General features: G+C 32.9%; 1 protein-coding gene across 16 annotated transcripts in view; it reads left to right on the top strand.

The window, feature by feature from the left end:
• Positions 1-22,479, top strand: part of Rbfox1 (RNA-binding Fox protein 1) — a 1,063,832-nt gene extending 1,041,353 nt beyond the window's left edge. For 7 of the 16 annotated variants that reach the window (XM_081750845.1, XM_081750848.1, XM_081750837.1 and 4 more), the window contains 5 exons: positions 1,768-1,906; positions 8,171-8,237; positions 10,249-10,436; positions 16,990-17,053; positions 19,976-22,479. In XM_081750845.1, the coding sequence (XP_081606971.1) occupies positions 1,768-1,906; positions 8,171-8,237; positions 10,249-10,436; positions 16,990-17,053; positions 19,976-20,020 (503 nt within the window). In that variant the 3' untranslated portion in view covers positions 20,021-22,479. Of the gene's footprint in view, positions 1-674; positions 708-1,767; positions 1,907-8,170; positions 8,238-10,248; positions 10,437-16,989; positions 17,054-19,975 lie in introns of all 16 variants that reach the window. The other 9 variants (XM_081750849.1, XM_081750846.1, XM_081750841.1 and 6 more) reach the window with 5 other exon arrangements.
• The last annotated feature ends 748 nt before the right edge of the window (positions 22,480-23,227 follow it).

The following is a 23,227-nucleotide window of genomic DNA, read 5'->3' as shown; positions in this document are numbered from 1 at the left end:
GTTCAAATACATTATTTTTGCATGGTGTGAAATTATATAATTTTCATAACATAATTTTATAACAGTTATGTCCAAATTCTTCTTTTGACCCATTTTTCAAGTTGTTTTATTATATTTTTTTAAAAAAATAAACTTTTAAATTATTTTATACATTGACGTTTATACATTTCGTATAATTTCATTTTATACATACATATATTTTTATATATTTTCCCCTTAAATTAGTGCTTCTAATGGCATCTTGTTCTATCTACACTGCATATAGAATTCATCTCATAATGTCCTAGAAGTTAGATTCATGCAGTTAAACTAATTAATTCAGGAAAGCCAAAGTGATATGTTCGATGTTTCTTAATGCAAACTTAAATGTCAGTGTAGTTATGTGTTTAGTGAAAACAATCATAGATGAAGTTTGTTATCAGATAAACAGCATGTAACAAGAGAAAGGCATGTCCTTAATAAATAGTAGAATCAGTTTTTTTGACATTTAACATCAAATAGTGAAATTCAGAGTACATATACATGTTCACTTTCAATTTAAAGTAGAATGTAGTCGTATTAAAAGAGAGGAAAAAGAAATTGTTTCAGCAATATGATTACTGTGTCCAAATACATGTCAATTATAGTCACTCTGTTCAACTACTCCATAGAGTTCCTTAAATACTTTTTTCCAGCCTACCTCTTGCAGTAGATGTGGATTTGGGCCAGTAAGTGGTTTTATAATATACTTCACCCTTCAAGGCTGTTTCAATAGATGAACTATAGTACAAGTAGAGAAGCTGTAGCCCATAGTTTCTGGAATGCTCAGAATTTGATTATATATATATATTTATGTTTTACTATCTACTTGTGTACATTTTTTCATTCCATATTCTCCTTCCTCTTATGGTGCAGTTTTCTCTCTCTCTTTCTAATTGCTCACTGTGTAACTGGCTGTGAATTTTTGAATGTGAAAAACTGCACTCGCAGGAATTGATGTGCTTCATCAAATATTGCTACTCTCAATGCATTGAATGACCTAGCATCATAGAATATTTCTGTATAGATATATTTATATATATATATCTGCATTTGCCTTGCGCAAATTTTTGTAGAATAAACAGTGAAGATAGAACAGAGTGCAGGAAGCAATCAAGATATTGGTAGCTTCCTTTGAATGTATAGCTAATTGTTTCACATTCTGTGCATGAAAATAACAAACCAAATGTGATGCCATTATGTTGCACTAATGATATGTAGACTAGCCATGTCATAGATAACTGCATACAGCTGTGAGTTATGATTTTAAAGTTGCATTTTGTTCAACAATCAGCGGCAGTGTTGTTTTTCGTTTCCTGGAATTTCGTTTCCCCCCGTCCTTTTCATTGCGAGGAAGAAAAACATCAAGGAAGAAAACTCGATGTTGACAACGTCACAAATTCATAAATTCCTTTTTACCTCTTGTTCCTTTCATAACCAATTTTCTCCTAGTTTCCTTCTTACCCACCATGGCTCTGGTATTGTTCGGTAGTGTGGCCTGTGGTCTCTCCTAGTACCACACTATCCCCTGTGGGGAGGGTGTAACCAACCTACCATCCTGGTTGGCCTTGGTTGTTTATTTTTAATTGGTGTGGAATTACTTGGAATAAAATTAAAGCTGATATTGGACTTGGATCTATGGATTGTACTGTCTGTTTTATTTGGATTGGTATGGATTTGGAATGGTTTGGATTGGACTGCTGGTACTGAATGTTTTCCCTTGCATGTTTGCCTGGTTTGGCCTTACAGCGGCGGCTCTTCGCGGCGTTGCGATCCAACGAGGCCGTGCACGAGCCTATCCTACGGCCGCTGCTGCCGCCGCAGCCTTCGCGCGCCACCCTACTCCACTAACTGCAGCCGCAGCCACTGCTCTGCATGGCTATACACCGTAAGTCTCCATACTGAATTTCACTGGCTTTTGTGTCTACATCACAACAAAGGGAGTGCACCACAACTTTTGTGTGTGCAAACTTTTTTTCTTATGGACTGTAGATGAATGCCTCATAGTCAGTAGCCTCATTCTAACAGTAACAAGCAATGTCATAGTTTTTTAAAATCATTTTTTTTTAATCATTGGGGTTACCAGCAATGTTTGTTATACAACTGCAATATTTATATGATTATTCATTCTATTTATAGTACTTGAAATAAAATATATCGTACTTTATATTTGGAAACTTACTATCATAGTAAGTTCAGTAAAAAAAAGTTCTAGTACTTCGTATTCAGGTATTAATATACATGCAGAAGCCTGTATCCCTTTCTGTATAACCATAGTAATCATTATTATTGTGTGTATGTAGAGACAATAAACTAAGTAAATGCATATTCTCTGTTTTATCTTCTCTGTATATATGTACACTTTTTGAAGTAATGTACGCATTATCAGTGAAGTTTGTTCCTATTACTATATATATATTCCAAAGGATGAAAATAATTGATATAGACCAAACATGATATTCAGAAAATGTTTCTTGTCGTTTACTCAAAATGCATGCAAGAAAATAAGAACTCAAGTAATATTGTAATGTTGCTAAACATTCCTTTCCCTCTTTTTTTTTTTTTTTTTTTTTTTTTTAATAGAATATTTCTATTCACACACACACATATATATATATATATAATATTGTAGTTGAAACCTACCCGCATTCAACTTCAGTTAACAGATTCCTTATGGGTAACGGAAAGGATATTTTATTTTGTATAAAATGTGCTAGTGGATGACAGCACATATATTACTTTAAAAGCAGTAGATGGATAGAATCTCGACTAAATAATATCTATCTTAGTCATGAGGTACTCATCGTCTTTGCCTTTTCGAAACCTTTATCATTAGTCTTAAAGTATCCTGCTCAAGATCGTGAATCGATAACTTCTCAAAGAATAGATAGTCAGGACTTGTGTTCAAACCATACTTAATTTCACACCATTTGCTTCACTGCTGCTTGAAAATTGTACAAATTCAGTTTCGATAGCAAATTGAAGGGCACGAAGTGATATCATAGCAACTGAGCCTTCGATTGTTTCATTTGGAGTGACGGGGAGAACAGTGCTTATGTCGAAAGAACGAATGAAAAATATTAAGAAAATGCGTGTTGGAAAAACATGAAAAAAAAAAAAAAGTAATAAGTCTTAATTTTGTTTTAACATTTCTTTTACTAATTTTACTTTAAACGTCACAATGATATCTGTAGGTAAATAGAAACTGGGAGTTGATTATGAAGTGAAAATGACGTAAATTTAAAAATACCTCAGTAAGCTATATCGTGAGCCACTAGTCTCTATGTAATTTGGTTGGTGGACCATGTTTTTTGCAATTAATATTTATGAACTCGGTTGCGGACAAGATTAATGGAAAATACAATCAGATTTCTGGCTCAAAACTTCGTTGAAATTTTTTTTGAGTCCTGGATTCCCCTCTCCTGGGCTGACACAGACATAAAGTGGCATTTAAATTGGGTTTCCCAAAGTAAGGACTAATTAAATCGTTTTCGTCGGTCCCGAGAACGGTAAAAACTTCATTTCGTGTAAAGCATTAGCCAACCAAAAAACAAAAAATACAAAGAAATTAAGATTCTCATTGTGCACACACACACACACACACACACACACACACAATATATATATATATATATATATATATATATATATATATATATACGTGTGTGTGTGTTCTTGACCGAAGGCTGGTTCTAGTCCACTTACCTTAACGTAGTAGGCCAGTAGAGCAGGGATAGGATGGCCAGTTCCTTCTCCCTTTGACTTAAGAAAATTTAAAGAGTTGGAAATCTAAGTAAATCAAATTATTCCTTCTAATTTTTTTCTTTCCTATATTTCAAATGAGTCACTCGGTCATTCCCTTTAGGAGGAATGCAACAGCTTAAATCATTTTTAAAACGTGTTCTCGCATCGTGTTATTATTTCTCAACATTAATGTAAGAACATACAAAATCTGTGTAGTTCTTGGCCTCATCATAGAGGTAGTCAGTCACTTTGTCCATTAACATTCCTCTGATATAAAGCGCTCCGATTTCCTAATATTGAGGAGCCATAATGTTTACAGAACGAAAACACTAAATTGCTTATCTAGACGTTTAGTTATTTTTTCGGACTATATTTTGGTTCCCTTGCTGCAGCCATCCGTGTGTTCATGCCTACATGTTTGTTGAACTCAAAATGTTCGTATCTTAAAGAATTTTTCTTTCCCTAAACTAAATTGTCCGCATTAGATATTACAGAGTCTATTTTGTTGAAGATTAATACATATTACATCAATAAAAATAAAATTCTGTGATCAACGAATAAACTCTACAATATTTAGATTCACAATTTAGTTTAGGGAAAGCAGTATTTTTATGTGAACATGCTAGATTCAACAAACACCTGAGGATGGATCGCAGATGCTGCTACAAGTCAACCAAAATATCTTAGCGCATCCAGGTGAGTAATTTATAGTTTTCATTCATGAAAAGAAATTATCTATTCATTTTTTTCACACACCTTACTGTTTACGCTGGCAGCTCTAACCTCTAAGCGTGATGTGTAAAATATAATATTCATCCTAAGATTTCAGTAAATAGTAAATAAAATCATACATATATGTATACAGTATATTAAATATTAAAAAGTTAGGATCTAGCAGCACTACATATCAATAATTTAAATTCATTCTCCATATTTAACTTTACGTATTGTTGATTCTAGAGTAATTTTTCCTTGAAAAAATAAAGCTATGGAATAGTAAATCTATAGTATTATTTTTTCACTTTTTTTAAAAAAAAAAATAAGGTAAGTATATGCACATATATGGTCTATGAAGTCTGTATACAACCTCTGTCCAAAACGTTCGGTGAATGACGTCATACTGCTCACGGTCATAAGAGTGCGCCGCCACTGCATCTCGCGCAGGACATGTCAGCACATGTCTGAACAAGTTCTCGAACGGCGGCGCTGCAAGTGTGCTTATCGTGTGTAAACAGCACATTGTAGAGGGAAGGTATAGTGCACGCGGTCGAAGCCAAAAATGAATACCAAAATGGAGCAGTGAACGAATATGTCGTTCTGTTTCAAACTTAGGAAATCAGCAAAAGAAACTCATGAAATGCTGACACCAGTTTACGATGAACGTGCTGTCACTTTGAAGTGTGTGGTTTCCGAGAAGGGTGGGACATCATGGAAGACGACCTCCGAACTGGCCAACCTGCTCTCACGCACCCTGGACAGCGTATAGAAAGTGAAGAAATTTTTGACCCAGGATCGTCGTGCTAGAGTGCGAATGATAACGGAGGAAGTGGGAGTAGTTGTAAGATGGACACCTCATAGTGACACAGGAGTTGCTCTCGACTCATGCCTGACACTTTGACGCTGCAACAAATGCAACTTTGGCTTCACGCCTGTGGAGACCTCATCGACATGGTGGATCGAGACTCAAATTACCTCAAAACCATCGTCACGGATGATGAGACCTGGTGCTTGAGACACTACCCCGAAGGCAAGCGTCAATGTATGGAATAGTGGGGTCCAAGATCGCTGAAAAGCAAGGTATGACGTGAGAGATCCCGCATCAAGACAATGCTCGTGGTGTTCTTCGACTCCGAAGATCTTATCCATAAAGAATTTCTCCCTGAGCCACCATATTAAATATCACTACGTACGTGAAAATACTGAAATATCTGCTGAACGGATCAAGTGGGTACGCCCCCAGAACGCCAAGCAAGGCAACTGGATCCTGCTCTACGACAATGCCCAGCCACACACTGTCTTTCTGGTACAGCAGTTCCTGGCCACTAGGGGAGTGTACCACTCAATCACTCATCCTACTCTCAGAGTTATCTCCCCTGGACTTTTTTTTTTTCCCACCAAATTGAAATCAGCCCTAAAGGGCTGGAAGTTTTCGGACATCCAATGTTCTGTTACAACCAAGCTGATGGTAATCTCTCAAGACGAGTACACCAGGAGTTTCCAGGACTTGTTAGCCGTTCCCAGAAGTGCTTTACCATCAACGGGGATTACTTCGAAGGACAGGTAAGATTTCAATCCATTCGAAATACAGACACATTCACCGAGCTTTCTAGACAGAGGTCGTACTTTACTCTTACTTAATTAGCATCACTTCGTGTGTGTTAGTAATAATGCTCTGTTTTTGGTAATGGAAAAATAGTGTGGTGTATCACTTCATTGATTATGTATTAATTTTGTTGTATTCCCTATAACCAATGCTAGTGTTCGTATCTTTGTTATACGTATGTGATCCTAGCTTTTCTATTACGGATCTGGATTAGGGTCACAACATTTTCGGTGTTAATGTAGCGCTATGAGACAGTTCGGGAACAATATGAGCTAAGTAGTATCGGCTTATGGATCAAGAAAGCTTAGAGTAATTGCGTTAGAAGTTACTCATTTAAACTGTCCCATTTGATAGCCCAGAGACCCTTATTGGCTGTAAATAGTAATTTTATATTATATTTATACAGTAAATCTTAGTTTTTGTTATCTGATAATTATTGACCTGCCAGTATATGTATATATTTTTAATAAATCAAAACTGGTAAACTATTTTCCCATTGTCAGAGCAGAGTAGATTACCATATATTAAGACAAAATATTTGGTTAATAATTCAATTATATTCTAAAGTGTGTATAATTTCTTTTTCTTTTTCTGGTAACCCCAAATGAATGCCTCCTTTCATAATTCTAATTGGCTTCCGGATTTAAACGCCTAGAACGTGTACATTTTTTTCTCTGGTGTGCGATGTGTATGTTGCATTGTGTGTAGCCTCTGATCTTGTAGAAAGAGCAGTAGTTTGTGTTTGTGCCTGGTGATTGTGAAATAAATTATATAACACAAGCTACTTCTGTCTAGTTAGAAACTAAAACGCTTTTGTGATGTTGACATAAAAGCCTTTGAAAGAATGTTGTAGTTAATAATGTTTGACTTTTTATTATTAAATGTAGTTTTTTTTACATATATAGTTAACAACCAAAATAAATAGTAGAATGTGTAGATAAAAGAAAAAGCTTTTAGTAGTTACATAATTTTTTCGTTATTTACTGTGAATTCCTAAAGTCTCCTTTGTCTGAATGTTACTTCATTTTTTAATAAATTTAAAAATAAAAACTTCTTTCCATGGTGTAGCTCAGCAGCCTAATTGAATGTGAATTGTGTCAGTTTTTAATTTTCTCGTGAATTAACTTAACATGTTCTCACATATCTAGAAAAGTACTTGACTAGAGTAGTGTAGAAGGTGCAGAAATTTAAAATCAGACTGATTTTTTCCCCCTCAATTTCTTACATTTTTTAAAAACTCATCTTAGTTTAAGTTATGACTGGATCACTGAACACGAATATTTTGTCATTACAATCATTACTATTAGAGAGTAGTGCTACCTAGGTCTTTTCGAAAAGAAAGAAAACTCTATAAACTTTACTAGGCGCTGAATAAGAAACAAAATGAAAACGTAAAATTTTGAGTTTGAGAATGATTATTGAGGATATAAAAAGCTCTGAAGAAAGGAGACTTGTAGAACAAAGACAAAAAAAGAGTGTTATTAACTTAGAACTGTTTTAAATTTTAACATTTTATTAGATAACATTTTATAGTGTTTTTTTTTTTTTTTAAATTTTAACATTTCATTAGATAACGTTTTATAGTTGTTTTGTTGTATTTGTGTTTTCATAATTTAAAGAAAAAAATCTAAATGTGATATATGAGAAGGCAATATAATAGAAAATAATTTTTAAATTAGAATTTATGAAATGGTTCAGTCGTATACATAGTATACTGAAATTATTACGTATATTTCATTAATAAATCTACTTCTCTTTTTAGTAATATTAAAATAAGGAGTATAGAGTTCAAATATTTGAAGATCTAATAAGCATAAAGTTGAAATATAATTGATATGATAAATATTATACTAGCTTTTCAATACTTAAGTGATCTTGGAAAATGAGTATCTAATAGTTCAGTTGATTGAGAAAAGACTTAATTATTTTCACACTAGAGTATTTCCTTTAGTAGTATAATTTACGCATTTGCACACAATTGAAATACATAAAGGAGTATGAAAAAGAAAAAAAGATAGAAATTTTAATTTACAAGTTTTATTCCTTATGTTTATTTCATAATCTAATAGCATTCATATCTTTCAGCGGTGTGTATTATGACCCCTTCTTAGCCGCTCATGCTGCGACAGCAGATCCTAACTACAGATTACAGGTGCGTAACATATATTGATTATAAAATTCCATTTCATTGTAGATTGAGATCAAAAAGTAGGTTTAGCTGTAGTTAGTGTCTGAGTACTCCTGTTCTAAATATTTCACTGCATAACATTGTCGAGTTCCACGCAATAAAATGTAGGTTACTATTTGTTATCAATAGTTTTATCAAGACCATTGCGCTCACATTAATAAGTATCAGTTTCTCTATGCATATCCAATATAAAAATTTTTTAAAACTTATTTTGTTCCAAAATATAACACAAGATTCTTTTACAGCAGTGTAATCTTGCAGTATTCTGAAAACACTGATATTTTTTTTATTACTATTATTATTATTTTGCCTGTTGGTTCACGTATTCATGTTTGTAGATCTTCACTGTAATATATATATATATATATATATATATATATATGTGGGGGCAGCCTTCTTAATACCCACCTCGCCATTAGAACTACCTGTCTTGAGATATCTGTTAGTTGTTGCTGACAACTTATTTATTTATTTATTTATTTTAACAATGGCTGTTGTAGAGTATTCACTTTAAAAATGCTGTTCTTAGCATGAATTAAAAGGAATATTATATATATATATATATATATATATATATATATATAATTGTAAAAGCCATATGCATGAACAGCATGTAAACTTAGCCAGCAAAATTTTCGTTTATTACTGGAATACTATGATCTTTTCTTCTGTGTTTAGAAACAAAACAAGTTAAAATTGATTTATATTCTTAATTTAAACATATATATAAATAAATATAAATACATATTAGTCTTTTAGTATTTATTTTTAATTTTTATATACGGATGTATTATTTTTACTTAACACAAAATTAGCATGTAAATAGGCTATTGATATGTCATTTTTACGTTTGTATTTGGGTATGATACAGGCATGAAAATTATCACACTGGTACCTCTGCGCTCTCTGTCCGAATATTTAAGTTTAATTTATGATTGTTGTCTATTCGGCTGCGATTATATATAAATATTTTTTTGTACAAGGGCTTTTCTTTATTTGTTATAGTTTTTGTTCTGGCAGCTTTCTTCAAATGGTTCTTGTACTTCATTAGGATGGACTTCCTATTTTGAAAGGCTATGAATGTCATGAATTATTATGTACATTACAGCTTTTGTCTTGTTTGCTGTAGAAAAATATTATTGTATGTATCGAAAGCTAGATTGTTTTTATAGTATATATATAGAGAGAGTTTTGCGACATATTCAACCAAGTTAGTAAACAGATTTTTCACATAATAATTAATATCAAAATTTTCTTCATATATTTTGGAAATATATTTAGTGTTGGAATCACAGGCGTTAGAATGTTCGTTGAACAAGAGTTATTTACACGCTATGTTTCGGAATCTAATATCTGTAGTCAGCTGAGTCAACCGAGGTATTCCAGTTAATAAGACAATTTGAGGAAACGCATTGGCATCTGACAACACTTTCTGAGAAGCATGAGGTAAATCAGATGGTATACTAGAACAGACATACTTAATACAAAAAGTGTCATTAGATGTCTTCCCGAGATCTGAAGAAGGGTCTGTTTCATTGATTAAATCTTCCAACATAACTTCCCTTGTATATACCTGCTTCACTTAGTAGTTGCGTCTATTAGCTTCTGAAATATTCGTGTAAATAGTTTCCACCGATAATTAAATAAATAAATAACAGCTATAATATGGAAAGTTAATATCTTCCAGTTAAATGGAAAATAACTCTTTTTAAGTGTAATTATGATGTGATAAATCTTGTCACCAACTTGTGTTGAATACATCATAGAACACTCTGTATTATATACATTTTATACATTTATAAACTTTATTTCTTCCCTTTGATGGTAAATCAATTCTCATTAGTAGTGCTTCATTTCTACTGAATAGATCGTACTAACTGGTTATTGATTTTTCTGTTATTTCATTGTGTTGTGTTGGTTTGCTTGTGCTTCATGTTGCATGCTGATAGTTGCTACAGGCCCCCCTCTGTTTCAGTCCAATGCTGCCGCTGCTGCTGCTGCCGCCGCTGCCGCTACAGCTACTCCTCTATTAAAAACTCCTCTATCAACTGCCCAACAGGCCAGTTACGCTGCAGCCGCCAGCTACACAGCAGCCGCAGCCAGAGCGTACGGAGCAGCCGCCGCAGCTGCGCAACCCGTGGCAGGCTACGCAGCAGTTGCAGGGTAAGCTTTCAACATGTAGAAAGAAAGAAAAAAAAAAGTGTTCAACCCTGCCTGGCCCTATAACCTTATAACCGAAAGACCTATACACACAAAATCTCCAGATAAATTCCTGCCTGTATTAACCCATACTTCCTACCCTTCATCCAATTACCGTTTTTCCAGGTATGTAGTAAGTACTAATAACGCCGAGGTTCTGTATAAACGAAGTTGACTGACCAAAAGCTAAAACATTTGTATTTTTGTCCGAATGGCTCCACACTAATTTGTCACCTGTGCTGTGAGGGAGTGAGTTCAATTCTAATGGGAGCTCGTGCAGTTCAGGTCCCAAATTGAGGTATTGGAGTAAGACATTAGAAGTCAATACAATCAGCAAATATGCCCAACTGAGCCACGGTACCGCAGTCGGTAGGGCGTCTGTCTACCTGCAGTTGGGCAGATCGGGTTCGATCCCTGGTGAGGGAGGCAGTTCGTGTCGTTCTGCTCTGAGGTTCATAAACTGACTCTTTAAAATTTGTGATTGGGGCATACTGGTGAAGTAAAGGGACCAAGCATCATCTCCATGAGTGCTGAAATAAAAAATGAGTAGAGCCTTTACTTCCATATCAGCCAGTCCTTGAGCGATCATGTCTGTCCCAAAGGGGGAGTTACCTTTATTTTTCATTATATCTTACTAGAAGTTAAAAACAACTAAATATTGGACAGATCTTCAGATACAATCTCAGATCTCGATTATAATTTGAGAAGTAATAAGCTTCTGCGCAGAATGCTAGAAGTGTTAGCGGAGTGATGACTTTTGTAACTAGATGGCACTGCTTTGACAAGAAAACACATTAACTATTATTGCCCTTCGTGTAATTCTGGGTTTGCTCGAGTATAAACATTATTTATGTAGATTCTTTTAAAATTTACTTTCAGAAATTGAAATATTCTGTCTGTCACTTCGCAAATACAGAATCTCCAGCTATAGTTCTAGACAGGAATTTATTGTTGTATTAATAGGGAAATTATCCTAGATAAGATCCTGTGTGACCATATCTTTTCTCTACGCAGTAGAATATTATATAATAAACATAAATCATAAAAGATATGTTACATATAGTAAATTGATTCTGTTAAAGGTATGTTAAGAAACCTACTTGCAAATTACTGACACACAATGGTCTCATTTCCAAATGGCCCGAGAAAAGAAGAGGAGTCGTCAAGATAAGTTAAAACTAAAAAGGAAAAACAGATATACCGGATAAACATTTTTATTTATTTATTTTGTATAACTCTATTTCATTGATGTCAATTGTTATAAAAATCTAAATCAGTTTATTCAATTTTGCAATTTTGCACAGACTGCTGTCTTGAAAATGAAGAAGTGAAATGTAGAAGTAACACATTCAGATAGATAGATATACTTATTTATGTCGATCACTTCTAGATGATTGTTTTATTCATTAGTTTATGCACATTATTACTATAGTGAGGTATATTTTTATATAAGTCAAATACATTTATTTAGTGTTTATTGAACTGCTGAAAAGTAATTGTTTGTCACGCCAAATTTGTAGTCAGCAAATTTTATAGTAGAAGGTAGAGTTGCAGTTGGAGGTATCCCGCTACGCAGCCTTCTCTTAACAAACAAACAAACAAACTGCGTTGATAATCTCACGATTCAAAATGCTAGTAAAAAGTTAATGTGGATATAACATGAGGAAAGAAAATATGTACAACATTACGGGATGGGAATAAAGAAAGATAATTTAGACCAATGCTAAGAGATGTTTATCAAATGGTGGTGGTAACCTTTTTGTACTAATATCATGTCAAGAAAATGAAAAGCCAATAAAGAATATATCAACTGTTAACATTTTTTTTTTCGTATAAGTAGTTCGAATGTGATGATCGATAAGTGGTAACTTCCTAATATCAATGGTAGAACTGATTTTTTTTATTATTTAAATAGATTTATTAATTACCTTCATTTTACTTACTTTGTGCTGCGTACTCGTATATGCCTGATTTTTATGTATTACTCTCAGTGTATTCTGTGACCTTGGTGTGTGTGTGTTTCGTTCTGACATTTTACATATAATCCATTGCGCTGACACTTCGCACAGAAACAAAGAATACTCATACCTATAGTACACTAATTATTTTTCTCTTAAGTTTTTTTGAAGTGAAAAAAGCTGATTTGGTATAAGATGTGAAGAGTTTGCTTATGGAAATGAATTGACGCATAACTAAATATTAATGTTAAATCTATCGTAGAAAGTTTCGTAATGTTTAAATAACCGTACAGTTTCGGTAATATCCTGTGTCTTCTTCAGCGGTTAAATCAAAAGTACTTGTAAAATGTCAAGAAGTTAATATTAGTACCATGAGATATGAGGAAGGTTAATGGTTTAGGTTTTGATTTAATCTTTGAAAAAAATAGAAAGTAATATAAGAACTGTAAAATAATTTAATACGATGACGCTTTGTGAGGTAAGTTTTAACTTTAATGTGTGAAGTTTATATTTTCGGTCAGTTCAGGATACGGTGGAGAAACAGGTTTTGCTCAAAAGTAGGTGGTTACGTCTGAATCCTGGATTAATTGAAAATTTAAGTAAGACCTCCATAACTTACAATATCGAACAGCTTTTCAGTCTCCAAAAATCTGAAGAGAGAACTCAAACCAACAATTTTACGGATACCGGCGTTCACTAATTAAAAACATTAGGGAATGACAAGACGTATCATACCAGACGAAAGGGTGAAATAGAATGTTAGAAATTCAAAGTTAGTAAAATAATAATAACAGTAACTCACACTCAGGTACATTCTTTTCGTAAGAGTGGTATCGAGAAGCACTAAATTAAGTGAAGATTATTTACATTACAAAACTAAAAATGATATAGAAATTAACATTTGTAGTCTTTTTATTGATTTATCTTTAGTTATTTACTTTTCGCTGAAGCTATTAAAAAAACTCAAACGTTGATGCTGTATTCTGTACAATAGGAGGCTCCTACTTATCAATCATTATGCAAACTGCTTTCTCGTATTTCGAAGGAAAGAGGAGGAACAAGGAGGAAAATATTGAGAGGATTTCATATATTTCCCAGTCATTTGTTTATCTTGATATCGAGAACGTTCATCATCGTTATATAAGCATCCTTCCGCATCGATCAAAATCATGCTCATTTCACCCCATCGCTTAGTGTCCTGTTTTTGTCCTTCCTTTTTCTGTCTTCTTAATATATAACGAGATCAAGGTCCATAAGTTGGATCATAATTTGTAATAATAAAAAAAATAAATAAATAAAAAAAAGTGTTTCCATGTTATCGCTTTCTCGTACTTCAGCTCTAGCATAGACAGCCCAGTTTAACAACGTGTATTTCGACAATGATGTACATGGTTCAGGTGTTAGATGGAATTCTTGTGTAGATGGTAAAACTGTAAAACTAGTTGTACTTTCTTAAATACTGTTATTGTGAGAGACTGTTTCAATTTTAGATTCTGAAAACTTGTGTTTAGAGAGTTCCTATAAAGTGGAAAGTCAAGGAAGTTAAGAATGATCAGGGAGTGTCAGTGAAACCGGAAGGCCAGGGAAAAATGTGCAAGTTTCGTCGAACGTTTTTAGTTTTGCTAAATGGAGAACACTTAAAAATGATTTGCATGTAATGCACCATAAATCATTAAGTCCATCAAGGGCTCACATCTCATGAGTACATGAATGTCGACTACAACTTACCTGAGCTGAGCATAGCATTGCTTCTACTTATTTACGCATCTTTTTATCCTGTTCTGTCCAAACTTTTTCCTCAAATGTTTCGTATTTAAGTTCTTTATTTCGATTTTAGGATTATCAATATTTAAATAGCAGAAAAACTTGCCACTAATTATTACACAAAGAGTGAAAAAGTACGTGATTGGATCGGAATCTTCGACATACTGTGCCGGTGCGTTAACCACTACGCTACCCAGTCTGCTTCTCGAACAGCCATACTTTCTCTCTGTCTTGAAGTCCGCATTCTTTCACTAAGACCACATGACTTGTACCACGTGGCTTCAGTTATAATCTAAAACTGTTCTTTTCTTCCTCAAGATGCTTCGTTTTTACTTTGTCTTGCCATCATAACTCTATCATCAACAAATTCTACTTTCACTACCTTCTCTTTTAAGCGCTTACCAAGAATTATTCCCACACCATTATGACTCTCCTTTTTGATACTTTCCCATCTAACTTAATAAACTCCTACTAAATCTAAATTATTTTGTTTCATTTCTTCTTAAAGATTTTCTAATTTCCCTCCTTGTAACAGAGTACGTACGTTTCACATCCTTATCCTAAACTTTTCGTTCTTGCTTCTTTTTCTTTCTTTATCTATGTTTCCCACATTTTTATTTTCTTGTCCAATAGTCCTTTCCAAGACATTCTCCTCCCGGAGATTCGAATGGGGATATTTTACGTCCGGAACTATATTCTGACCTGCGAAAGACTATTGTACATATGTTCTCTTTTTGTTGTCAGCAAACAAGAGTGGACCATAAGGTTTAGAGCTAATGGGAGAACTTCTGATTAAAGGCCAACTTTGAAGCTTGTGTACCTTTACCGATTTGATAGGATTCGGATGAATGAAACTTTGAAGCACTTCTGCCACATCGCGATTTTCTAGTAGTTAAGAATAGTCAAAATAAATAGGCTACTAGACTATGTATGTTGAGATCTTTACAATACAAATATATATATATATAATACTTGACGGCAATATTATTACTAAAGAATCGATTACCATATATAATTCGTATTTTTGAATTTTTCAACGTTCTAAACGTCTTCCGCATTGATCATCTCCATCTTGTTCCTTCAAATTTCAGATTCTAGCATCGAACAGTCTGTCGCTGTACACCGGTTGAAAATCTGTTTTCTCTACTTTAGTATCAAATAATTAACATTACCCAGAAAGTATCATTTTGTTTCAGTGAAACGTTGAATATATAATTTCTATTCACCATCAATTTCCAGTAGAAATTAGTAAGGTCTGATAGAGATGATGAAAATATTTTGAGTCTATTTCACTGCACAAATTTCTATGTGGATATATATAAAGTTTATCCTAAAACGTGTTTAGTCAAAGATACAAAATTCTTCTCCACCCTAGGTTTTCTTTTGCTAATAATTTAATAATAAACTGACTTATTTGCACACGGTTTTCTCTAAGGTACTCAAGATTAATATTTTTTTCTAAGTGAAGAGAATTCTATTCATGCTAAGCAATCTACTCTGAAATGTTTGTTAAAAGAAGGTCCAGTGATAAACAATTACTTTTTTTTTCGCCTGTACAGAACACCAGAAACTGAAAAAGGTTCATTATATGGGAAAGCTCCCAACATTAGTTAATTTATTTATTTGTTAAAAGAAATGTGGTATTCCCATTTCTTAAGTCAAGTTTCAGTCAGTGGCGGGTCCAGGGGGGCGATTGCCCCCCCCAGAAGAGGAAACTTTATTATATAGTTTGAAGCTCTTAAAAGTAGCTCTAAGTAGCAGTATGACAACCGCCTCCCCCCAGAAGTCGGTCCTGGATCCGCCCCTGGTTTCAGTATGGTAGTAAAAGCTGTAAAACTTCTTAGCAATAGTTGAAGTTAGCGAAGTAATACGGAACGAAGCGATAGCGCTACAATTGTTCTGTGACAGTCACATTCCTAAGGAAAATAGTTCTTGTTTAGACCACAGTGTCGCTGACTCCCTTAATTTTACAACTGCATTAAAACTTCTGTACCAGAGCCGATGTTCCTGATGAACTAGACCTTTGGTGTTCATACAAAGTAGCTTTCATCCACAATGAATAATTTCTTTTTTATTAGTTCGCTTGTATATTTATTTATATGTATTTATTTATTTATGTTTTTAACAATGAATTATCTCTGGAAGTTGCGAGTATTATGTGCATAAAGCAGTAGGTTTTTCGTTTTCTCAAAAATTATGCATGAAAATTTACCGTAAAGTTTGTAATTTTGTTCAGCTTGATATAATGTGTCGACTGATATGTCTTACCTTTGAACATACCATTATCTTGGTTATATCATAGTGAAGACTTCATTTAGGATATATTCCAGTATCAGTTTCACCTTAATAAATGATATGGTTTTCGTACACTATCATTTTTTAAATTTACAAAGAAATTCGTTTCTATCCATATTCTCAAAAATTACATAACCTTTTGTAGTAATGCATATAATTTTCTTAAGCTCAGTAAGACTTATCGATTGGTATAAGTCTCATCTTTGGATTTTTTCCCCGTTAAACTGTAATAATATTAAAGAATGAACATTGTCTCGCTCTCGATTTGTAATAATAATAATAAAAAGAGCGCCTACTTCTGTTTAAAACTCTTTGTCATATGTAGAATTTAAACGAAGTTAAACATGTTCTTCTAGCTTTTTCTTAGGTGTGCACTACCAGGTAACGTGCTGTCTATGACCGACTAGAGGAAATTCAAGTGTTGTTCATTTTCTTTAATATGATCGTGTTTATAATACACTACCAGATTTAAATTACTAATTTGCAATTACCTATTACAGATACGGCCGTGAATATGCAGATCCATATCTTGGTCACAGCATAGGACCCGTTGCAGGGTATGGGGTAAGTGTAAAATTTGGTCGTATCCTAGTAATGTTTGTTAAAAAGATGAAATCCTGACTGACTAAATGAGTGATCGACGCCTATACTAAATTGTTTAAACTAGAAATTTGGATTTGTGACGTTAAGGTACCACAAGGAAGGATTTTTGGCAGTTCGACATGGAAAAGGGTAGCAGTTATAATATGTCCATATCTCGGAATCCCTTAAGGCCACGAACACAAAATTTGATATTTGCACTTTAAAGTAATTACATCCGTTTTTTTGATATTTGACATGGAAGGGTAGAAAAGGGGATGAGGATGATTCACTGAGATGGTTATGTGAGGTGTTCGAATCTCATGCGGGATTTACATATTAGAGTTCAGGCGAATTCCATACCTAGGTAAGAGAGAGGAACGATATATATGTCTTTCCTTACGGGGATCACATCCAGGCCATCAGGTTTGACGTCTTAGCAACTACGCTGCGGTTCAAGGGGGAATGGAATACAATATATATGAGTTAAAAAAAAATCCATTGTTGACGTCATTAATGAATTTCTGCTTTATCCTATTTTGGCACTAGTCATAATGAAACCGCCCTTAACAGACTGTAACGTTCTTTATGATTCCCTTGTGTTTCATATATTTGCCCACGATTCGAATCACTAGATAAGTCAACTCAATTCAGCACTTTAATTTTTATATGTAATTGCAAATTCTAATAATTGCATACCTTGAAAATTAGGCACATCAAATGCATAGCACAACTAACTTTTTATTTTCACAATTTCATGAATAATCTCTCTGTTGTCTAGTAACACGAAACAAATAACTAGCTCTAGTTACAGCAAGTACCATTACATGAACATCAATCTATCTCGACATATATCCTACCTTTTTTCTTCTTCTTCATTACATATTGTGCACTTTTAAGCACCGTTGTCCAAAATAGCTACAATTAGAAATGAAAGTAATTCACAATGTCAGATATACAATATCGTTGTAAGACGCCCCCATAATACGAACGGATTGTTTTGTCTCGGCAAAAATATATGGATTATTACAAAACAGAAATCCTTCCTTTTACGGACACGGATGGTCTTTTTTTTTTTTTTTTTTTTTTCGTCTTGATATCCTCTCAACAAGAATCATTCTCAACTCATTATACTGTATTATTATTATTATTATTATTATTATTATTATTATTATTATTATTATTATTATTATTATTATTATTATTATTGCCAGACTCATCCAGTGTCAACACTGCAAATCCTCAAGTTTCTCTTTTGGCACCATTACTGTCTCCAATTTCTATTAATAACTTAACAATTTTAAACCATTCTAATATTTTATTTATGCTGATGTCATTAACTTTTTTTTTTAAAAAATAGTAAATAACATTGAGGATAATGTTAAACTAAAAGATTGTGTGGAATAAAAATAATGGTGTGAACATAAATTGTTTGGATACTATGTGTATGACGTACAGAAATAAATTTCAGTACTACGTTAGTTAATATAATACTGTACAAAGATTTTTTTTTTCCCAAAAAGTTGATACAATATTTGATATCTGTTTACATTTTAACGAGAAGCGAAAAATAATAATCAGTTTATTTAGTCAATCGTCTGCCTTTTGTCAACCGGATACATACAATATATACTTCTGTACAAATTGTTGCTAACGTCAAAATTAGAATATGCATAAAATCTTGGAAAATTTTAACACAAGGCACGTGCGAACAGAATTAAAATGGTTAAAAATTGTTTTATTAGAAAGTTACGTTTTAAGTTAGGTTTTGATTATACCAATACTTCAGACTATTGGAGAAAATATTTTAAACTTGAACCATTAGAAGACAGAAAGAAAGTGCCGAGTTCGAATTTTGTGGAAAGATATTTGACAACTGCTCTTATGCAGAATATATATATATATATATATATATATATATATATATAAAAAGAATTGAAAGTTTCAGAATATGGTACTTGGATTAGAATATTATTTCAACCAAATGATACGGAACATGTTTCAATCAGTAGCCTTGTTGTAACTTTTTATAACAGTTTTACTTCTTAATGTGATTTAGAAATTAATGTTGACTTTTTTGTCAGAGCTCATAATTTTATAAATGTATATAGTGACCGTGATGACTGGTGAAGCCACGAATCATAGAACTGCTTTCTCTTACGTGTGATGCATCGGAAAAATTCGGTACGGTTCGTGGAGCTGCCTTCCGAACGCACACTTGAGAAAAATAAGATCAGAAGTGCACCAACAATGTCGCTAAGCATGTTGCCAAGACATGGTAAACGAGCGACAAAAAACAGCACGTAATACGAACACTAACAACTATTCGAATTAAATGATAACAATAATAGCAATGAAAATATGAAACAATAATAATAATAATAACAAAACGAAACGAATGTACCCTTAGGAGATGTCCTCCGTATAGAGCGAGAGATAACACTGGCAAAATTTCATAAGTAAGGGTTGACGACTGGGACACACACTCGCGTTCTATTGGGTGGTGAAATTGGGAAATCTCTGTCAAGCTTCACGAGTCCTCGCGATCACTAAAGTACTACAATAATATCATTGAATTGTAAGACTAGGTTCAGCTACTGTCAGCACCACAATAAAAATTATTATTACGTATCCTCTGATCAAGAGATTAAAAAAAAAAAAAAAATGTTTTGAAAACTTAGAATGTCTATTAAGTTTCTCTAAACTTTCTTTGTTCATGTAGTTCCTCTTATTGTAGTTTTATTTATTTTATTTTTCGTTTTCGTATGCGTATACTGGGATTTCTGTACGTTAAAGTGTCATTTTAGTGTCCATTTACTATGTTAACACACAATGTATTTAGAACAGTCAGAAAAGTATGTTTCTTGTATTTCTAATTTTTTTTCTTTATTCCTTGTATATTTGCAGGCAGCTGTGTACAGGAGTAGCTATAATCGTTTCGCCCCATACTAATTTGACTGAAAAAAAAAAAAAAAATGGAAGAGGAATCTTCAGACAGACATGACAACTCATTGCTCACATTTATCAAGTTTACTCATCATTATCAGCGGTCTATCGTGAAAGAACCTTTAATTCTGGACCTGTGATGGCACTTTTTGTACTCTGTGGATCTGTTTTTCAAGTGCCAGTTTTTCCACTTAAGTTTTTCAGCGTTCATTTGTACAGAACACTATTTAACAAAGAAATGTAAATGACAGGTCACCTGTAAAACTGTACCTGATGACCAGGTCTTGTGTTATTTTTTTAATACACCGTGAACAGAACGGTTTGCACTGTACAGCACCAAATAAGATCATAGTCTAGTTAAGTGGAATTAGCTGCAGTAATGGAAGATGCGAATTGGCAGCTATTGATAAGTATGTAGGGGAAAAATAATAATAATAGTCCACTGTGCATCTTGAACCGGTGCAGATTACCACACTATCTTTCAGTTTCATATGTTTTTTTTTTTTTTTTTTTTTTTTTTTTTTTTTTTTTTTTTTTTTTTTTTTTTACACACATGATTACAGAATTTCTTCAATGTTGCTGTGGCTACATTCCATCTTTCCGGAAACACCAATTTCATTTTAACTTAATCTCTTTTATTATTATTACTATTATCATTGTCTTTGAATTTGCATAGTGAAATTATTTAAAATAAAATAAAAGATTATATATATATATATACAAATTATTATATTTTAAGTGTAGCCTTTATGCGTTAAAAGCTGGTTGTTACAAAAATCAAGATTCTATTCATCTTTCCCCCCTCTTTTTATATATACATATATATATGTGTGTGTGTGTTTCGTTACTTTTTTTTCGTAACTATTTATTGTGGTAGCTCTTTAACCACATAAATAACAGAAAATATGTGTGGAGAATCTCGTACACAAAAAAAATAGGTGCCACAAAATGGACGTTTATAGAGCAACACATAATTGTGTGTGTGTGTGTTAAAACTCTGGTTTTAAAAGCAGTTGTGTTATTCAGAAAAGAAAAATCAAGAGAACTTTTTCTCAAGCACTTGAAATAAATCATGTAGAATATAAGGAGATTATATATATATATATATTATATATAAATATCACGCTGTGAGATCAAAAGTGAGATTTTTTTTTAAGAAGTAAATATGGCAGTGACTGTCTTAGTGATATCAAAACTATTTGTATGCTACCTGTTGGATTAAGCACATTTGTCAGTTTGTACATTTCCCTATTTGAAGGGATTGATCATAAAGCCTAGGCTTGGACTGATATTAGTTGTACGTAATAATAATAAAAAAAAAGTCAACAAGAAAACGGTGGCTGTCTTTTATATACTCATAAAAAATATTTATAAACTCCAATTAATAACAGAACTAATAGAATGCAAATTGAATCGAATGATCTAATACAGTGGAAGAAAAAAAAAAACGTATTTGTTCAGTTTAATTGAATATAATCTCGCTATACGCACCAAGAAAAACCAAAACAAACAAAAAGGAATCGTTTCACTTCATTTCCATATTATTAATTAGTGTTATTTTATGTAATATTTTGATGACTATATATATATATTTTTTTTTTCGGGAAAATAAAATAATACTACAGGATATTGTTTATAACTCAGTGTGGTTGCTCATAATGCGGATACACTGCAAAGCTCTCTGTTTGTTACAATGAACAAGTGTAAGGTGTAAACTTTTGTCAGGTATAGAAAAAAAGGAAGAATGTGATGGACAAGGTGTTTAGATTAGAATATTTGTAGAGAAGAATACAGATTTTATCTACATGTACTTTCTACCTACCCTCCTCCCCGTATTTCCTCATATAAAGAGGGAAAATAAAAAAAAGAAAAAGAAGTGACTATATAATAATGTATTGTACACTTTTTTAAAATAGAATTGTAGCACTGTATTATATGTGTTTATTAATATTGTCACATAGATTGTCGAAATGTTTTTATATACATGAAACGAAATAAGTCAATTCGAAGGGAAAATAATTTAGACGTTTTAGACTCTGTAAAGAAAGAAAAAAATGTGAAGCATAATTTATAGGGAGGGAAATCTTGTCTTCACACATCACCATTGCGTTGGAAATGTAAAAGAAAAAAAAATGTGAATCATATTGTAAATGTCTTCTATATCGAAATAGAAAGTGGATGGCTGAGTGTTAATCTCTCAGCACCACTGTGTTGATAGTAATACAAAAAAAGAAATCGTCGTCTCACTTTCCTAACCTTACTATCAAACTAACACTTTATTCAACTACTGAGAACAGCGTGCCTGTAGTACAAAGATGGTTGTCTAAACCTCACCATTTATAAACAGTTCATGTAGAGTAGTTTCATATTACAACCACTTCTGTACTATATGGCATCTGATCAACCAAAGACATGACCAGTATTTTTTCTGCTCAATCTGTTTGAAAAAACAAACAAACAAACAAGATACTGTCTATTTGGTGGGGGGGGTCATGTACGGACAAAGGTGAATTTTTGAAAGAAATTACGGAAGGAACTTATGGGGTTAGGAATCGAAATCGTGTAATTAGTCTCTTTTTTTTTATTTAAGTATCCATTTTAATTTTAAAGAAAAAAAAGTAATAGTGTTGCCGGTTACAATATTGCTTTTTTCCTCTGCACTTGCTATAATCAGGAAGGCAGAGCTTTAATGTTTTTTGAAATGTTAAAAAAAAGTCTTCCCGTAGCACAAAATACGAATATCGCACATTGAATGTTACTAGTAAGGAAAGTGAGCACAAGTTTTATGTGACAAATTAAAAAGAAGAAAAGAAAAAATTAAGAACTTCTCATTTTATCTTGTGTTTTATTTTGTATTTGGAGAGTACTTTTCTGGGAACTTTATCCACGTTTGAGTTTGATCGAAAAGACAGATGTGTATGTTACTAAGTCATGAACTGATATTAACTACAAATAAATTTACAAAGAAACGTGAAAGGTAACTAATAATTGAAAAAAAAGAAAAAGATATATATTCTAGTTTTTCATCTAGTGTTTGTATTCTATTAGTGTTTCTCGAACTATTGTGAATCTCTTTATATTGTCTCATGTGCAGTCATCATCACTTGTACAAAAATCAACCACCTGTACTCACTGTCTTATGTATCAAACTGATGGAATAAAAGGCTCTCAGAATGTAAACAAAGAAATGCTTTAATTAAACATACTTCTAAG

Source organism: Thermobia domestica, chromosome 3 (genome assembly GCF_964235325.1).
Source record: "Thermobia domestica chromosome 3, izTheDome1.hap1.1, whole genome shotgun sequence".
Classification (NCBI taxonomy): Eukaryota; Metazoa; Arthropoda; class Insecta; order Zygentoma; family Lepismatidae; genus Thermobia; species Thermobia domestica.
The sequence above is the reverse complement of the archived record's forward strand: the minus strand, read 5'-3'. Positions and strand labels throughout refer to the sequence as shown.